At 44.2% G+C, this 18,790-nt stretch overlaps 1 protein-coding gene across 1 annotated transcript in view; it reads left to right on the top strand.

The window, feature by feature from the left end:
* Positions 1-18,790, top strand: part of LOC108784854 (transient receptor potential cation channel subfamily V member 6-like) — a 52,989-nt gene that overhangs the window by 16,507 nt on the left and 17,692 nt on the right. Inside the window, exons 4-6 of the mRNA XM_018553796.1 lie at positions 951-1,088; positions 7,248-7,346; positions 16,841-17,013. Coding sequence (XP_018409298.1) covers positions 951-1,088; positions 7,248-7,346; positions 16,841-17,013 — 410 coding nt within the window. The remainder of the gene's footprint in view (positions 1-950; positions 1,089-7,247; positions 7,347-16,840; positions 17,014-18,790) is intronic.

Genomic DNA, 18,790 nt, shown 5'->3' with positions numbered 1-18,790 from the left:
GTGTGCTTTTTATACTTTTTGCCTTATGAAGGGACCGCATGATGTTCCGAAATGTTGCATCTGTATGTGATACAATGTTTATCTGATGTTAAGGAAAAGACGGAGCTATAAAGTGGACCTCGGGTGTGCTGGTGCTTCAATTTGCCTCCCTATCCCTCACTTGCTCGTCACTGCTGAGGCATTGAGATCGATGTCCTCAGTGATTTTTTTTTCTTCTTTTTTTGGTTGGACAGCTTGGACCAATGGCGCTTTGCCATTGGTCCAAGCCATCCACAGAGCTCACGCCTCTAACAAAGAGTAGAGGCTGTGAGAGCTCTTTCCTCAATAGTTAGGTTACACAAGCAGTGTGGAAGCCCGCTGCTGTGTAACCTAACTACCTGTCAAAAGCCGGATGCAGCGCTGCCTGTAATTAACACACAGCGCTCCGTCCATGACAGGTTACACAGCGGGGAGGATTTCCCTTCTGTGTAACCTGTTAGATGCCGATCTGAATGGAGAAAAAGCTGTCATCTTCAGACTTGAAGCTGACAGCTTTTTCCTCCGTAATAATAGGTGAGGCTCTGCCTCACCTGCCTCTTCTGACCGCACGTCCCTGATATCCTCCTATTGCATCATTCATTGTATAAAACAGTTTAGAAATCCAACCGACATTATGGGACTTCCCTATAATGGCCACCTCAATTGGGCATGGTAACTCATGAGCAGAGCTCTCGCTGCCACAGTCCATAAGAGATATCAAGAATTCTGGTGGTTTAAATCTCAAGTATCTTCAAAAACTGAAAATATCTGTTTTGGGCTGACCCTAAAAAAGATTTTTGAGAACTGAGGATATAAAGCTAACATGTTGGAACTATGAACATTAGGAAAGGGTCCCAAACAGAATAAGCGGACCTGAAAGATTATGATATCAGCACTTTAATGTTCATGGCTTCCTCCTTGTGTCTTGGCAGGTCAGACAGCGCTGCACATAGCTGTCATGCGTCAGAATCTGGCAGTTGCACAAGAGCTGATACGGAATGGTGCCAACGTGGCCATGGCACGGGCAGTGGGAACGTACTTCCAGCTCAAGCCCAACTCCTTCTATTACGGTGAGTCAGTGTGTGCTTTCCAGTTCTCTACTGATATTTCAGTCAGTTAAACGTATGTAAACACTTCCTCATTTGCTTCCCTTTGGCCTAAGGCCCCATTCACACTGAGCGACATGAAAATCACGCGATTTTATATGAGCGATATTGAGCGACTTTTTCCTATTGGGCTGTATGCAATCAGGAGCAAAATCGCTCGTAAAAAGGGTCATGTAGAAGCGACAAGCTACAGCGACTAGCTACAAGCGATATTGATGTGAACAGCTCCATTGAAATGGATTGGAGGAGCTACATAGAGCGATATCGCGTGGAAATATGAGCGATATCGCTGCAAAAATCGCTCGATAAATCGCTCAGTGTGAATGGGGCCTAATAAATATACCATTCAATGTGTTGTTATATCTATTTTATGGTGCAAAAATACCTGTTGATCCTGCCAGGAGTCTAGTCAGCTTTGAACTTGTTGTAGTGAGTTGAAATCTCAAACATCCTTATTAGCCCTGCCACACAGTTCTCTGTGTGCACTACAGAATACCCTTTGTTATAGAAGTGAGGAGAGGGGGGTGTTCTGTAGGCCTGCCCTAAAGTGATTTTTATAGTGTCTATTCTAATAATCTCTATATATCATTTATTAATAAACTTAAAAAAAATAATAATGCAATAAAATATTATTTAATGAAGCTGGGAGAACTGATAACATACAAGGAGATTTCCTAAACCAGGCACACAGAGTAATTGTTCTTTTTATCTGAACCTGTTCTGCATTAAGACCATTGGTAGCCATATTGAGTCTGTGCCTGTCCTATCCATTGCATCATCATGGGCCACGGGGAGAGCACATAGAAGATATTATAGCTATGGAGGTCAAAACTGTAAATATAAGGGGCCTCAAGTTCTGCCCCTGACATTGTTAAAGGTTTGCGGTCATGGCGGTTCTAAATGTAATTGCGCTCACTCGCGTGAGTGTTTGACTGTCAAGCAGCACCACGTTTGTTGAGACAATGGGATTAATGGGGAGAAGGACATTTTCAATGTATCTATCATTTTTTTTATCCTTTATGGAGAGGTCTCTTACAGAAGAAAAAAGGCCTGGAAGCTAAAAGGTTCAGCTCCTGAGCTTAGTGCTAAACCACATCTGCCATAACCACTTGGCCACAGTGTGGTGCCAGCTTTGCTCTAGACCAGCGGTTCGCAAGATTTTTATAGTCATGGCACTCTTTAGAAATATGCAAAATCTCAAGGCACCCCAGTTTAAAATGTCATAGATTTTTAAGGAAGGCCCCACGCAAAGCAACACAAAAAAAAGTGGTCTTCCCCCTTTACATTGAAGTGCCCTCTTCAAATCAAGATTCCCCCCACCCTTCACATCAGTAGCCCCCCCCCCCTTTCATATCATAGCCCCCCCCCCATTTCACATCAGAGTTTACTGTTTAAATCAGGAACCCCCTTCACATCAGTCTTCATTCCCCCCTTCTACCACGAAATTTTGTGGCACCCCTGAGGAGGCCAGGAGGCACACCAGTGTGCCACAGTACCCTGTTTGAGAAAGGCTGCTCTAGCCCTGAGGTCTGGAACACAGGCGACACGTAATGAGCACTGGTGGGCCGCATCGGCATCAGTGTATTATGGCTCCATAGTAACAGAAATGATACCTATTGATTCAGACCTGATCAACACAGAAGAGGACTGAGCTTCAGGCAGATTGAACTGACCAATAGTTGCTCTGTCTCACTTCTGATCCCATCATTCAACTGCTATCATGGGACCAAAGCAAAATTGGAAGCACAGGCGGAATCGCGGCTGGAAACCGGTGCGACTGAGGTGCCATTAGAAAATAATGGCACCCACAGCGCGATCGGTTCACACCTTGGCGACTCCTGACCATGCAGCAATCTGCGCGGAATCGTGCATGATTGCTGTGAGGTTTCGCCTAGGTGTGAACCTAGCCTTATAGTTTTAGTAGATGCTGGAGAGCTGAATGACCTGACAGTGTCTACCATATTTGGGGGACTCTATTCGTGAGATTTCTGCATGTCTGCATTTTTCCGCAGCACACCAGAGCTCACCTTAAGTATCTGTCCATCTTTCCATTTCAAATGTCACTTTGTGCCGGTTCAATAAAGTTAAAAAATAGAAAAAATAAACAGTGCTTTGCGTCGTAAAAAGACATCACACCCCGCCACCGGCATACACAGTCACCGGTCTACGTGCTACAATGGAACAAACTCATACATGTACTACCATAACTAAGTAAAAATATTTGAAATATTTTTATGACCCACTGCAATATATTGGGACTTTTAAAATGTCACTATTAGGATAATTTTTCAGTCCACTATACTTAAAGGAGAACTATGAGGTGAGTGCTTTTCACTCGCCTCATAGTTCTAGCCGACCTGTGACAATGAGACTGTCACAGGTCGGCTCAGTAGATCGGGAGGTGAGCGAACACATACCGGTTTTCGCTCACTTCTCGATCCTGTCACGGCTCTCTGCCCTGACAGGGGAGGGGCTGGATTCCCCCCTCCCCGCTCCGATCCACCAGCGCTGACTTGCGGAACGGAAGGGGGAGGAGGCGGCTACAGCTGGCTCTGCCTCTAGATGGGCAGAGCCAGCTGTCACTCACACAGCTGGACGGATCTCGACATCGATGTCGGGATCTGCTCCAGCTGCGGCGTCTCAGTATACTGAGCTTAGGGTGACGGGAGGACGCTAGTTTGTGTCCTCCCGTTACCCTAAGGAGAACTATGGGGAAAAGCCCTGACCCCATAGTTCTCCTTTAATATAATTGGCACATTTCCCCATTGAGGGAGATCCCACCACAAATGCAATCCTGCAACTATATAGTTATATATAAAACATATCATTTATTAAACACATACAAAAAATCAATATTAAAATATAAGGCACACATATATATTGCACATGATTCCCACTCGGCTATTACTGATGAAAGAAATTCTATGGTTGAACCCTCCAAAATCATTCATATATGAACTGCACGGTAGCAGAAAAATGTTTGCAGATTTTTTGATATCCGTATGGAGCAGATTAGGCAGATCCTCTGTGCTCACCAATCTGTGTGGGACACACATACACTGACTGATAAACTCATGGTATAAATGTATTCGAAATACCAAACTCCAATACACATGGTGTATCCATAGAAATGTTATATATCAATGAACCAGATAAGTATCAAAAGACCATGTAAGTACAAAGCTTGAGTTCAGCAAGGGTAATTGGAGGCAAATTCCAAGCTGTAGGTACGGCTGTACCAATGGCGGTGAGGATACGTATACTATAGCTGGTACTCTTGATGCCGTTACTTTTTGGAGACATTGAGGGAACTATCACATAGGATCAGAGTGTCAGTGAGTGTCCAAATTGTAGCTCCTGGTATCATTGGAATCGCTTCACCTCATAACGGATAAGAGGGACGTCCACAAAGCCGAGTTGAATAGCTATCACCACCATAAGAGAGACTTCCGCAAAGCCGAGGTGAATACTTTGTGTACAGTATATGTCAATCCTTTTTAAAAATCCCGCCCTGAACAAAGGAACTCTGCCCTTTTTTTCCTTTTTGATGAGGTGATGAGTCAATATATTTTCTAATGGAAAAAAAAAAAAAAACTCTTTTGGTTGAACAACAGACTGTTTAGGATTCAGTTCTGGTTTTTGCCTCCTTACTCTTATTCAAGCGTGACAGATGTTTTCTCAAGGAACTGTGCTACATAAATTATGTTCATATGACATAAGACGTGCAACATCTAGGATCTATCTATTAGGTATTTGGGGAATTTATCTCGCCACCATCAAAAAACAAAACTCTGAAATACAGTATGTGGGCTGATTTCAATGCGGTGTTATCTGCCATAGTAACACATCTCATTTCCCTCTATCAGATGAGTTTCAGTGCAATGAAAACAAATGACAGTCAAACGCAAGTAGTCGTCTGATCCAACTACTTTGGTCAGGTGGATTCTGCTTCTGAGCAGATCCCTCTAAAAGAAAACTTTGCAAAAATGTTTGGTAATGTTGATTAGGGATGTCCAGATACCAAGTACTGTACTCGGTACAAGTACAGATACTTTTCCAGCTCCAAGACTAGACTAGAGAAAAATTCAAAAGTTAGGAGGCAGCTGTCATTTGTAAGGAGCACACGGAGCTCCCGGGATTTATACATCCCCATTTTAATGCATTATTTAGTTTTTATACATATATGTGTTGCACCGATACCATTTTTCCAAGTACGAGTACTGATACATTTTTGTTTATTGTCATGTGACAGTTTTTCTGAAACAATGGACTAATGATTTCAGGACAGTGGTAGAGCGCCAGAGCCGGGTCCCAGCTGCAACCGCTGCAACCCGAGTGGTTCTCGTAAAAATGTCAAGTAATCGGCACTGGTATCTGAACTGGTATCTGGAAATCCCTAATGTTGATGGTTCTAGTTATAAAAAAAGGGCATAGCCTATTTGTCCAGCGAAACTGCAGGTACAATCTTTTGGGACAAGTTAACCAGCTGGCATGGGCGCAGAAACAGGTAGTGGAGGTATACAAACACTTTTGCTGATTCTGACTTTACGCCATACAGCAAATAATTAACTCTTGGTGACTTGTGAAGATACAATGTTACAATTCAAGAGACTGCTGGATGGAATGAGCATATAAGTATAACAATTGATACTACGGGGGTATCAATGATTACTTTTATGTGCTCATTCTCTCCAGCATTCTCTTGAACTGTATCTTTAAGAGTGTTACCCATTGATCCTGCCTGTGCTGATGAGTTATTTTTTTTTAAATCAAAACAAAACTCCTTTAACCACTTTATGACCAGAGTGTTAGACCCACTTCCTGTCCCGGCCATTTTTCAGTATTCAGCGCTGAGGTACTTTGACTGACATTTATTCCGTCATACAACGCTGTACTGAAATTAATTTTATACAATTTTTTTGGGGACACATAGAGCTTTCTTTTGGTGGTATTTAATTTGGTGGTTTTTATTTGTTACTATACAACAAAAAAAGTACCCTAATTTTTTTTTTTTAAAACCCTGAAATGTTTCCCTATGAAATGTTATGAAACATTTATTATCACCCCAATTTTTTGGTAAAATATAAAAGACAGGGTCACGTCGGGTAAATAGACACCAAACATGTCAAGCCTTAAAATTGTGCGTGCCTGCAAAATCGCAAAAACAACCACACCCAAAATTGGCCATAGGCGACGCTTTAAACACTTTTACTGCTCATCAGTTTAGTGTTATCAGTGATTGATGGCCCTAAAATTATTGCTCTCACTCCAACGTTCGTGGTGATATGTAACGTGTGCGGCACAATAGGTGCAATCGTCGCATTTTTGTGTTTGTATTTTGGGGGGGGGGGGGGGAATTGAAAAACAAAATGTGTTTATTGTTTAAAAAAAAATTGTCACAAATCATTTTTTTTTTATTCTTTATTTTTTTGTATGCTTTAATTTTTTTTTAAAACATTTTTTTTTTTACACTTTATTGCTGTCACATAGGGAGCTTGCTCCCTATCTGATAACCAATTTACATGACAGGTCCTCACGGACGAGTGGATTTTTTAAGCACTGGGTATAACAATTGATACTACGGGGGTATCAATGATTACATTTGTATGCTCATTCTCTCCAGCATTCTCTTGAACTGTATCTTCAAGAGTGTTAACTCATCAGATAGTAGAGGAAGACAAAAGCTTACAAGATTTCTGGCAGGATCAATGGGTATTTTTTTTATCAAATCAAAACTCCTCCTTTTAAATGAGAACTATGGAGTGAGTGAATTACACTCATCCCCACAGTTAGAGCCAACGTGTGACATTGAAACTGTCACATGTCGGCTCTATTGATCGGGAAGTGAGCGAAAATATACCGCCGCTCGCTCACTTCCCGATCATCTCCCTGCAGAGAGCGGTGACTGTCAGGGAGTCCCGGCTGTGGCATTCTCAGTATATAGCGGGCAATAGCCCACTATATACACTTAAAATTGAGTATGATGTGACCTTAAACATTGCTAAGGTAACATATTGAACTTAAACAAGCACCTTATTGGTACCTGTATTTGTTTTTAGATTGATCCCTGAAGTCCCCCCTTTGGTGTCAGAGGTAAAGATCTTCTTTATTTTTATTTGGCAGGAGAGCACATTCTTTCCTTTGCTGCCTGCGTGGGGAATGCTGAGCTGGTCCGACTGTTACTGCAACATGGAGCCGATGCAGAGGACAAAGATTCTCACGGTGCGGTTTATTTATTATATGCATTTAGGTGGCGAGGGGTGAAGCCATGACAATCATACATACATACATACATACATACATACATACATACATACATTCATAATATGTCCTCAACCTTCCGAGTTGAATGACGTTGGGAGTCCATTTCTCCCCCTTGTGATCAATGAACCTGGAAGTGTTCAGATCTGAGCACTTCTTAGTTTAGTGCTGTCAGATCTCAGTTAGTGTGGCCAGGAAATCAGCTGATACTGTACAGCCTGCACTCAATCAGCATGAATGAAGTGCAGAGGATGTCTCCATGGAGAATCTATCACTAAGAAACGTACTATCAAATTACGGGCTTGCCAGCCTCCTTGGCTTCCAGGTTAAACCTGGACAGCAAAAAGGGCTTTGCCCACAATAAGCATTCAACAGGCTTTTGATGGTACCAGCAACTTGACTTGTCAGTCAGTGAACTATCAGGCAGACCAACTTATTAATGAAGGCAAGTATTTTACCAGTCCTAGAGGGCAAGATGTGCAGGTCGGTTCCCTCCGATACAAATCAATGCATTTCATTAATCTCCATAAACCCAGATAGGTAATGTCCATAAAAGCCGGATAGGTAATGTCCATAAAAGCCGGATAGGTAATGTCCATAAAAGCCGGATAGGTAATGTCCATAAAAGCCGGATTTCCTCACGGACGAGTGGATTTTTTAAGCACTGGGTATAACAATTGATACTACGGGGGTATCAATGATTACATTTGTATGCTCATTCTCTCCAGCATTCTCTTGAACTGTATCTTCAAGAGTGTTAACTCATCAGATAGTAGAGGAAGACAAAAGCTTACAAGATTTCTGGCAGGATCAATGGGTATTTTTTTTATCAAATCAAAACTCCTCCTTTTAAATGAGAACTATGGAGTGAGTGAATTACACTCATCCCCACAGTTAGAGCCAACGTGTGACATTGAAACTGTCACATGTCGGCTCTATTGATCGGGAAGTGAGCGAAAATATACCGCCGCTCGCTCACTTCCCGATCATCTCCCTGCAGAGAGCGGTGACTGTCAGGGAGTCCCGGCTGTGGCATTCTCAGTATATAGCGGGCAATAGCCCACTATATACACTTAAAATTGAGTATGATGTGACCTTAAACATTGCTAAGGTAACATATTGAACTTAAACAAGCACCTTATTGGTACCTGTATTTGTTTTTAGATTGATCCCTGAAGTCCCCCCTTTGGTGTCAGAGGTAAAGATCTTCTTTATTTTTATTTGGCAGGAGAGCACATTCTTTCCTTTGCTGCCTGCGTGGGGAATGCTGAGCTGGTCCGACTGTTACTGCAACATGGAGCCGATGCAGAGGACAAAGATTCTCACGGTGCGGTTTATTTATTATATGCATTTAGGTGGCGAGGGGTGAAGCCATGACAATCATACATACATACATACATACATACATACATACATACATACATTCATAATATGTCCTCAACCTTCCGAGTTGAATGACGTTGGGAGTCCATTTCTCCCCCTTGTGATCAATGAACCTGGAAGTGTTCAGATCTGAGCACTTCTTAGTTTAGTGCTGTCAGATCTCAGTTAGTGTGGCCAGGAAATCAGCTGATACTGTACAGCCTGCACTCAATCAGCATGAATGAAGTGCAGAGGATGTCTCCATGGAGAATCTATCACTAAGAAACGTACTATCAAATTACGGGCTTGCCAGCCTCCTTGGCTTCCAGGTTAAACCTGGACAGCAAAAAGGGCTTTGCCCACAATAAGCATTCAACAGGCTTTTGATGGTACCAGCAACTTGACTTGTCAGTCAGTGAACTATCAGGCAGACCAACTTATTAATGAAGGCAAGTATTTTACCAGTCCTAGAGGGCAAGATGTGCAGGTCGGTTCCCTCCGATACAAATCAATGCATTTCATTAATCTCCATAAACCCAGATAGGTAATGTCCATAAAAGCCGGATAGGTAATGTCCATAAAAGCCGGATTGCATTTCATTAATCTCCATAAACCCAGATAGGTAATGTCCATAAAAGCCGGATAGGTAATGTCCATAAAAGCCGGATAGGTAATGTCCATAAAAGCCGGATAGGTAATGTCCATAAAAGCCGGATAGGTAATGTCCATAAAACCCGGATAGGTAAGGACCATCAGACCTGGATAGGTAAGGTCCATAAGACCTGGATAGGTAAGGGCCATAAGACCTGGATAGGTAAGGACCATAAGACCTGGATAGGGAAGGACCATAAGACCTGGATAGGTAAGGACCATAAGACCTGGCTAGGTAAGGACCATAAGACCTGGATAGGTAAGCACCATAAGACCTGGATAGGTAAGGACCATAAGACCTGGATAGGTAAGGACCATAAGACCTGGATAGGTAAGCACCATAAGACCTGGATAGGTAAGGACCATAAGACCTGGATAGGTAAGGACCATAAGACCTGGATAGGTAAGGACCATAAGACCTGGACAGGTAAGGACCATCAGACCTGGTTACGTAAGGACCATCAGACCTGGTTACGTAAGGACCATCAGACCTAGTTACGTAAGGACCATCAGACCTAGTTACGTAAGGACCATCAGACCTGGATAGGTAAGGACCATCAGGCCTGGTTACGTAAGGGCCATCAGACCTGGTTACGTAAGGGCCATAAGACCTGGATAGATGTGTGGAATTTGCTGCCGCAAACATCTCCTGGTAAAAGTTTCACATCATAACCTCCAGTAATGCTGAAAATGTGCAGAGTGAATCTATAACCCACCAACACGTTTCATCCACCCAACCATGAACTTTTTCCGGGTGGTGTGAAACACACTTGACTATTTACTGTATACTATATGCAACAGCCATGTCAACTCATTTTATAAAGCCTACAATTCAGGGAGTGGTAAGGACCATAAGACCTGGATAGGTAAGGACCATAAGACCTGGATAGGTAAGGACCATAAGACCTGGATAGGTAAGGACCATAAGACCTGGATAGGTAAGGACCATAAGACCTGGATAGGTAAGGACCATAAGACCTGGATAGGTAAGGACCATAAGACCTGGATAGGTAAGGACCATAAGACCTGGATAGGTAAGGACCATAAGACCTGGATAGGTAAGGACCATAAGACCTGGATAGGTAAGGACCATAAGACCTGGATAGGTAAGGACCATAAGACCTGGATAGGTAAGGACCATAAGACCTGGATAGGTAAGGACCATAAGACCTGGATAGGTAAGGACCATAAGACCTGGATAGGTAAGGACCATAAGACCTGGATAGGTAAGGACCATAAGACCTGGATAGGTAAGGACCATAAGACCTGGATAGGTAAGGACCATAAGACCTGGATAGGTAAGGACCATAAGACCTGGATAGGTAAGGACCATAAGACCTGGATAGGTAAGGACCATAAGACCTGGATAGGTAAGGACCATAAGACCTGGATAGGTAAGGACCATAAGACCTGGATAGGTAAGGACCATAAGACCTGGATAGGTAAGGACCATAAGACCTGGATAGGTAAGGACCATAAGACCTGGATAGGTAAGGACCATAAGACCTGGATAGGTAAGGACCATAAGACCTGGATAGGTAAGGACCATAAGACCTGGATAGGTAAGGACCATAAGACCTGGATAGGTAAGGACCATAAGACCTGGATAGGTAAGGACCATAAGACCTGGATAGGTAAGGACCATAAGACCTGGATAGGTAAGGACCATAAGACCTGGATAGGTAAGGACCATAAGACCTGGATAGGTAAGGACCATAAGACCTGGATAGGTAAGGACCATAAGACCTGGATAGGTAAGGACCATAAGACCTGGATAGGTAAGGACCATAAGACCTGGATAGGTAAGGACCATAAGACCTGGATAGGTAAGGACCATAAGACCTGGATAGGTAAGGACCATAAGACCTGGATAGGTAAGGACCATAAGACCTGGATAGGTAAGGACCATAAGACCTGGATAGGTAAGGACCATAAGACCTGGATAGGTAAGGACCATAAGACCTGGATAGGTAAGGACCATAAGACCTGGATAGGTAAGGACCATAAGACCTGGATAGGTAAGGACCATAAGACCTGGATAGGTAAGGACCATAAGACCTGGATAGGTAAGGACCATAAGACCTGGATAGGTAAGGACCATAAGACCTGGATAGGTAAGGACCATAAGACCTGGATAGGTAAGGACCATAAGACCTGGATAGGTAAGGACCATAAGACCTGGATAGGTAAGGACCATAAGACCTGGATAGGTAAGGACCATAAGACCTGGATAGGTAAGGACCATAAGACCTGGATAGGTAAGGACCATAAGACCTGGATAGGTAAGGACCATAAGACCTGGATAGGTAAGGACCATAAGACCTGGATAGGTAAGGACCATAAGACCTGGATAGGTAAGGACCATAAGACCTGGATAGGTAAGGACCATAAGACCTGGATAGGTAAGGACCATAAGACCTGGATAGGTAAGGACCATAAGACCTGGATAGGTAAGGACCATAAGACCTGGATAGGTAAGGACCATAAGACCTGGATAGGTAAGGACCATAAGACCTGGATAGGTAAGGACCATAAGACCTGGATAGGTAAGGACCATAAGACCTGGATAGGTAAGGACCATAAGACCTGGATAGGTAAGGACCATAAGACCTGGATAGGTAAGGACCATAAGACCTGGATAGGTAAGGACCATAAGACCTGGATAGGTAAGGACCATAAGACCTGGATAGGTAAGGACCATAAGACCTGGATAGGTAAGGACCATAAGACCTGGATAGGTAAGGACCATAAGACCTGGATAGGTAAGGACCATAAGACCTGGATAGGTAAGGACCATAAGACCTGGATAGGTAAGGACCATAAGACCTGGATAGGTAAGGACCATAAGACCTGGATAGGTAAGGACCATAAGACCTGGATAGGTAAGGACCATAAGACCTGGATAGGTAAGGACCATAAGACCTGGATAGGTAAGGACCATAAGACCTGGATAGGTAAGGACCATAAGACCTGGATAGGTAAGGACCATAAGACCTGGATAGGTAAGGACCATAAGACCTGGATAGGTAAGGACCATAAGACCTGGATAGGTAAGGACCATAAGACCTGGATAGGTAAGGACCATAAGACCTGGATAGGTAAGGACCATAAGACCTGGATAGGTAAGGACCATAAGACCTGGATAGGTAAGGACCATAAGACCTGGATAGGTAAGGACCATAAGACCTGGATAGGTAAGGACCATAAGACCTGGATAGGTAAGGACCATAAGACCTGGATAGGTAAGGACCATAAGACCTGGATAGGTAAGGACCATAAGACCTGGATAGGTAAGGACCATAAGACCTGGATAGGTAAGGACCATAAGACCTGGATAGGTAAGGACCATAAGACCTGGATAGGTAAGGACCATAAGACCTGGATAGGTAAGGACCATAAGACCTGGATAGGTAAGGACCATAAGACCTGGATAGGTAAGGACCATAAGACCTGGATAGGTAAGGACCATAAGACCTGGATAGGTAAGGACCATAAGACCTGGATAGGTAAGGACCATAAGACCTGGATAGGTAAGGACCATAAGACCTGGATAGGTAAGGACCATAAGACCTGGATAGGTAAGGACCATAAGACCTGGATAGGTAAGGACCATAAGACCTGGATAGGTAAGGACCATAAGACCTGGATAGGTAAGGACCATAAGACCTGGATAGGTAAGGACCATAAGACCTGGATAGGTAAGGACCATAAGACCTGGATAGGTAAGGACCATAAGACCTGGATAGGTAAGGACCATAAGACCTGGATAGGTAAGGACCATAAGACCTGGATAGGTAAGGACCATAAGACCTGGATAGGTAAGGACCATAAGACCTGGATAGGTAAGGACCATAAGACCTGGATAGGTAAGGACCATAAGACCTGGATAGGTAAGGACCATAAGACCTGGATAGGTAAGGACCATAAGACCTGGATAGGTAAGGACCATAAGACCTGGATAGGTAAGGACCATAAGACCTGGATAGGTAAGGACCATAAGACCTGGATAGGTAAGGACCATAAGACCTGGATAGGTAAGGACCATAAGACCTGGATAGGTAAGGACCATAAGACCTGGATAGGTAAGGACCATAAGACCTGGATAGGTAAGGACCATAAGACCTGGATAGGTAAGGACCATAAGACCTGGATAGGTAAGGACCATAAGACCTGGATAGGTAAGGACCATAAGACCTGGATAGGTAAGGACCATAAGACCTGGATAGGTAAGGACCATAAGACCTGGATAGGTAAGGACCATAAGACCTGGATAGGTAAGGACCATAAGACCTGGATAGGTAAGGACCATAAGACCTGGATAGGTAAGGACCATAAGACCTGGATAGGTAAGGACCATAAGACCTGGATAGGTAAGGACCATAAGACCTGGATAGGTAAGGACCATAAGACCTGGATAGGTAAGGACCATAAGACCTGGATAGGTAAGGACCATAAGACCTGGATAGGTAAGGACCATAAGACCTGGATAGGTAAGGACCATAAGACCTGGATAGGTAAGGACCATAAGACCTGGATAGGTAAGGACCATAAGACCTGGATAGGTAAGGACCATAAGACCTGGATAGGTAAGGACCATAAGACCTGGATAGGTAAGGACCATAAGACCTGGATAGGTAAGGACCATAAGACCTGGATAGGTAAGGACCATAAGACCTGGATAGGTAAGGACCATAAGACCTGGATAGGTAAGGACCATAAGACCTGGATAGGTAAGGACCATAAGACCTGGATAGGTAAGGACCATAAGACCTGGATAGGTAAGGACCATAAGACCTGGATAGGTAAGGACCATAAGACCTGGATAGGTAAGGACCATAAGACCTGGATAGGTAAGGACCATAAGACCTGGATAGGTAAGGACCATAAGACCTGGATAGGTAAGGACCATAAGACCTGGATAGGTAAGGACCATAAGACCTGGATAGGTAAGGACCATAAGACCTGGATAGGTAAGGACCATAAGACCTGGATAGGTAAGGACCATAAGACCTGGATAGGTAAGGACCATAAGACCTGGATAGGTAAGGACCATAAGACCTGGATAGGTAAGGACCATAAGACCTGGATAGGTAAGGACCATAAGACCTGGATAGGTAAGGACCATAAGACCTGGATAGGTAAGGACCATAAGACCTGGATAGGTAAGGACCATAAGACCTGGATAGGTAAGGACCATAAGACCTGGATAGGTAAGGACCATAAGACCTGGATAGGTAAGGACCATAAGACCTGGATAGGTAAGGACCATAAGACCTGGATAGGTAAGGACCATAAGACCTGGATAGGTAAGGACCATAAGACCTGGATAGGTAAGGACCATAAGACCTGGATAGGTAAGGACCATAAGACCTGGATAGGTAAGGACCATAAGACCTGGATAGGTAAGGACCATAAGACCTGGATAGGTAAGGACCATAAGACCTGGATAGGTAAGGACCATAAGACCTGGATAGGTAAGGACCATAAGACCTGGATAGGTAAGGACCATAAGACCTGGATAGGTAAGGACCATAAGACCTGGATAGGTAAGGACCATAAGACCTGGATAGGTAAGGACCATAAGACCTGGATAGGTAAGGACCATAAGACCTGGATAGGTAAGGACCATAAGACCTGGATAGGTAAGGACCATAAGACCTGGATAGGTAAGGACCATAAGACCTGGATAGGTAAGGACCATAAGACCTGGATAGGTAAGGACCATAAGACCTGGATAGGTAAGGACCATAAGACCTGGATAGGTAAGGACCATAAGACCTGGATAGGTAAGGACCATAAGACCTGGATAGGTAAGGACCATAAGACCTGGATAGGTAAGGACCATAAGACCTGGATAGGTAAGGACCATAAGACCTGGATAGGTAAGGACCATAAGACCTGGATAGGTAAGGACCATAAGACCTGGATAGGTAAGGACCATAAGACCTGGATAGGTAAGGACCATAAGACCTGGATAGGTAAGGACCATAAGACCTGGATAGGTAAGGACCATAAGACCTGGATAGGTAAGGACCATAAGACCTGGATAGGTAAGGACCATAAGACCTGGATAGGTAAGGACCATAAGACCTGGATAGGTAAGGACCATAAGACCTGGATAGGTAAGGACCATAAGACCTGGATAGGTAAGGACCATAAGACCTGGATAGGTAAGGACCATAAGACCTGGATAGGTAAGGACCATAAGACCTGGATAGGTAAGGACCATAAGACCTGGATAGGTAAGGACCATAAGACCTGGATAGGTAAGGACCATAAGACCTGGATAGGTAAGGACCATAAGACCTGGATAGGTAAGGACCATAAGACCTGGATAGGTAAGGACCATAAGACCTGGATAGGTAAGGACCATAAGACCTGGATAGGTAAGGACCATAAGACCTGGATAGGTAAGGACCATAAGACCTGGATAGGTAAGGACCATAAGACCTGGATAGGTAAGGACCATAAGACCTGGATAGGTAAGGACCATAAGACCTGGATAGGTAAGGACCATAAGACCTGGATAGGTAAGGACCATAAGACCTGGATAGGTAAGGACCATAAGACCTGGATAGGTAAGGACCATAAGACCTGGATAGGTAAGGACCATAAGACCTGGATAGGTAAGGACCATAAGACCTGGATAGGTAAGGACCATAAGACCTGGATAGGTAAGGACCATAAGACCTGGATAGGTAAGGACCATAAGACCTGGATAGGTAAGGACCATAAGACCTGGACAGGTAAGGACCATCAGACCTGGTTACGTAAGGACCATCAGACCTGGTTACGTAAGGACCATCAGACCTAGTTACGTAAGGACCATCAGACCTAGTTACGTAAGGACCATCAGACCTGGATAGGTAAGGACCATCAGGCCTGGTTACGTAAGGGCCATCAGACCTGGTTACGTAAGGGCCATAAGACCTGGATAGATGTGTGGAATTTGCTGCCGCAAACATCTCCTGGTAAAAGTTTCACATCATAACCTCCAGTAATGCTGAAAATGTGCAGAGTGAATCTATAACCCACCAACACGTTTCATCCACCCAACCATGAACTTTTTCCGGGTGGTGTGAAACACACTTGACTATTTACTGTATACTATATGCAACAGCCATGTCAACTCATTTTATAAAGCCTACAATTCAGGGAGTCACCCTGTTTTTTTTACACTCCCCACATGCTCACCCTACAATATGGACACATCTCAATGCATTCCTCTCATTCCCCAAGAACCAGAACCAGTCCTCCTCCTTTGCCTAGTGTCTCGTATTTTGTAACACACCTCTGATATCCGTATACATGTAAAATACAGTGAATTATTTATTTATTTTTTCTTCCTAATTACATACCAAGCAAGAAGAAGCTGAACAACAGTAAAGCCAGAAGCATGCACGAAACTAAAAAATCAATCAATTATTCTTTCCCTCTTGCAGGAAACACCGTCCTCCACATTCTGGCCTTACAACCAAACAAAATGTCTGCCTGTCAGATCTATGACCTCATCCTGGGATATCATAAGGAGAAATTTGGGCCAGGCTTAGAAGAGATAAATAATGATAATGGACTGACCCCACTGAAGATGGCTGCACTGGAAGGTAACACAGTGGTATGTATATGGAAGTAGACTCGGTAATTGTTGCTGTATTATGGTGCTGTTTGGCCGCGGGTCAGAATGGCCGGATTCAGGGGCATAACAATAGCCATTGCAGACCATGCGGCTGCTATGGGGCCCGGGGGTGGACGGGGGCCCCATGAAGGATTGCTGAAGTTGCTGTTGACCCTGTATCCCTTATGGCATTTCCAGTCAAGAAGAGTTGATATCAGATGTACAGGAAAAGACTTTACAGCCAGGTCTCCTGCTTCCTGTCCTTAACCACTTCAAGACCTGAGCGGACGTCTAAAGACGCCCGCTCAGATCTAGAGAGCTCGGGCCGGCCGTTTTTTTACTACGGCCGGCCCGGAGGTGGTTAAAGGAGAACTATGAGGTGAGTGATTTTCACTCAGCCTCATAGTTCGAGCCGACGTGCGACAATGAAACTGTCACATGTCGGCTCAATAGATCGGGAAGTGAGCAAACACATACCGTCTCTCGCTCACTTCTCCATCCTGTCCCTGCAGAGAGCGGTGACTGTCACACACGGCTCCACGCAAGGATTCCCCCCTCCCCGCTTCGATCCTCCAGCTCTGACTGGCGGAACGGACAGGGGAGGGGGCGGGTACAGCTGGCTCTGTCTCTAGATAGGCAGAGCCAGCTGTCAATCACGCAGCTGGGTGGATCTCAGTAATGTCAGGATCCGTCCCAGGTGCGGCGGTCTCAGTATACCGGGAGCTGTAGCTCGCTATATACTGAGCTTTATGTCCTCCCGTGACCCTGAGGAGAACTATGGGGAAAAACATTTACCCCATAGTTCTCCTTTAATTTAGATTATAAGGATTCGACCAATCAAAATTTTGCTATGTGGCCCCATGATCTGTAGTTATGCCCCTGGCCAGATTGATCAACAGTCAATAGCAAAGCATAACCCTGATAGGAGCAAGATAGTAGAGCATGTGAAGAACCTCCATTATGAGAAAGATACATTGAGCCAGATGCATTCATACTACATAAGAGATAACTAAGGTTGACCGTGCCCTGTACCTGGGGTAGGCAAACGCCAGCCCTCGCCACAGCTGGAGGTCCGGCGTTTGCTTACCCTTGCCCTTTACAATCGGATTGCACAATCACCTTTAGATCTGCTGGAACTAAAATCAATTTTATTTTTCTTTTGGATAGGGAGGGCTATAACCCTTGTCAGCTTTTTTTTTTTTTGCCATCCGTGTCCCATTGGGGAGATTTCCTATCAATTCCTGTCTAATAGCCACAACAGGAAGTGAAAGGAAATCCCTCTTAAGAGCAGGAAATCCCTGGTAGTCACCAGAATTAGTTTCCCAATTGGAATTTTCCCATCTATTCCTTTTCTGATGACGACCCAAAATTTGGAATTTTCTTTTACTTTCACTGATAACGGACAAGTAGAGAGTGTGAATCTACATAACTGGGACACAGACGGCAATAAAAACCTGATGGGTTATATATAATAAATTAAAGGACAAGTTCACGATTTCTGTAAAAATACCCCTCCAAAATACACTAATCTCATCTATCACCCCACCTACTCTACTCCAACAGCGGCTACCTCCCGTGCTGTCTGCAAGCCAGTAAGACCAGTAAAAATCTAGTGTCCGGCTGGCCCCGTGTGCTAATGGCCTCATAGAATATAGTAGGACATACCCCTACTGTCCCTTTCTATGGGGGTTTAGTACTCCGGTGCTGTCTGGGCTGCAGGCAACATGGTAGGCCGCCGTTGCCATTGGAAGAGGTAAGTGTTTACCGGCTTGGTGTG

This window comes from Nanorana parkeri, unplaced genomic scaffold (genome assembly GCF_000935625.1).
Source record: "Nanorana parkeri isolate BGI_ZX_2015 unplaced genomic scaffold, ASM93562v1 scaffold130, whole genome shotgun sequence".
NCBI classification, from domain to species: domain Eukaryota; kingdom Metazoa; phylum Chordata; class Amphibia; order Anura; family Dicroglossidae; genus Nanorana; species Nanorana parkeri.
Note: the sequence above shows the minus strand (reverse complement) of the source record. Positions and strands in the feature narration are given on the sequence as shown.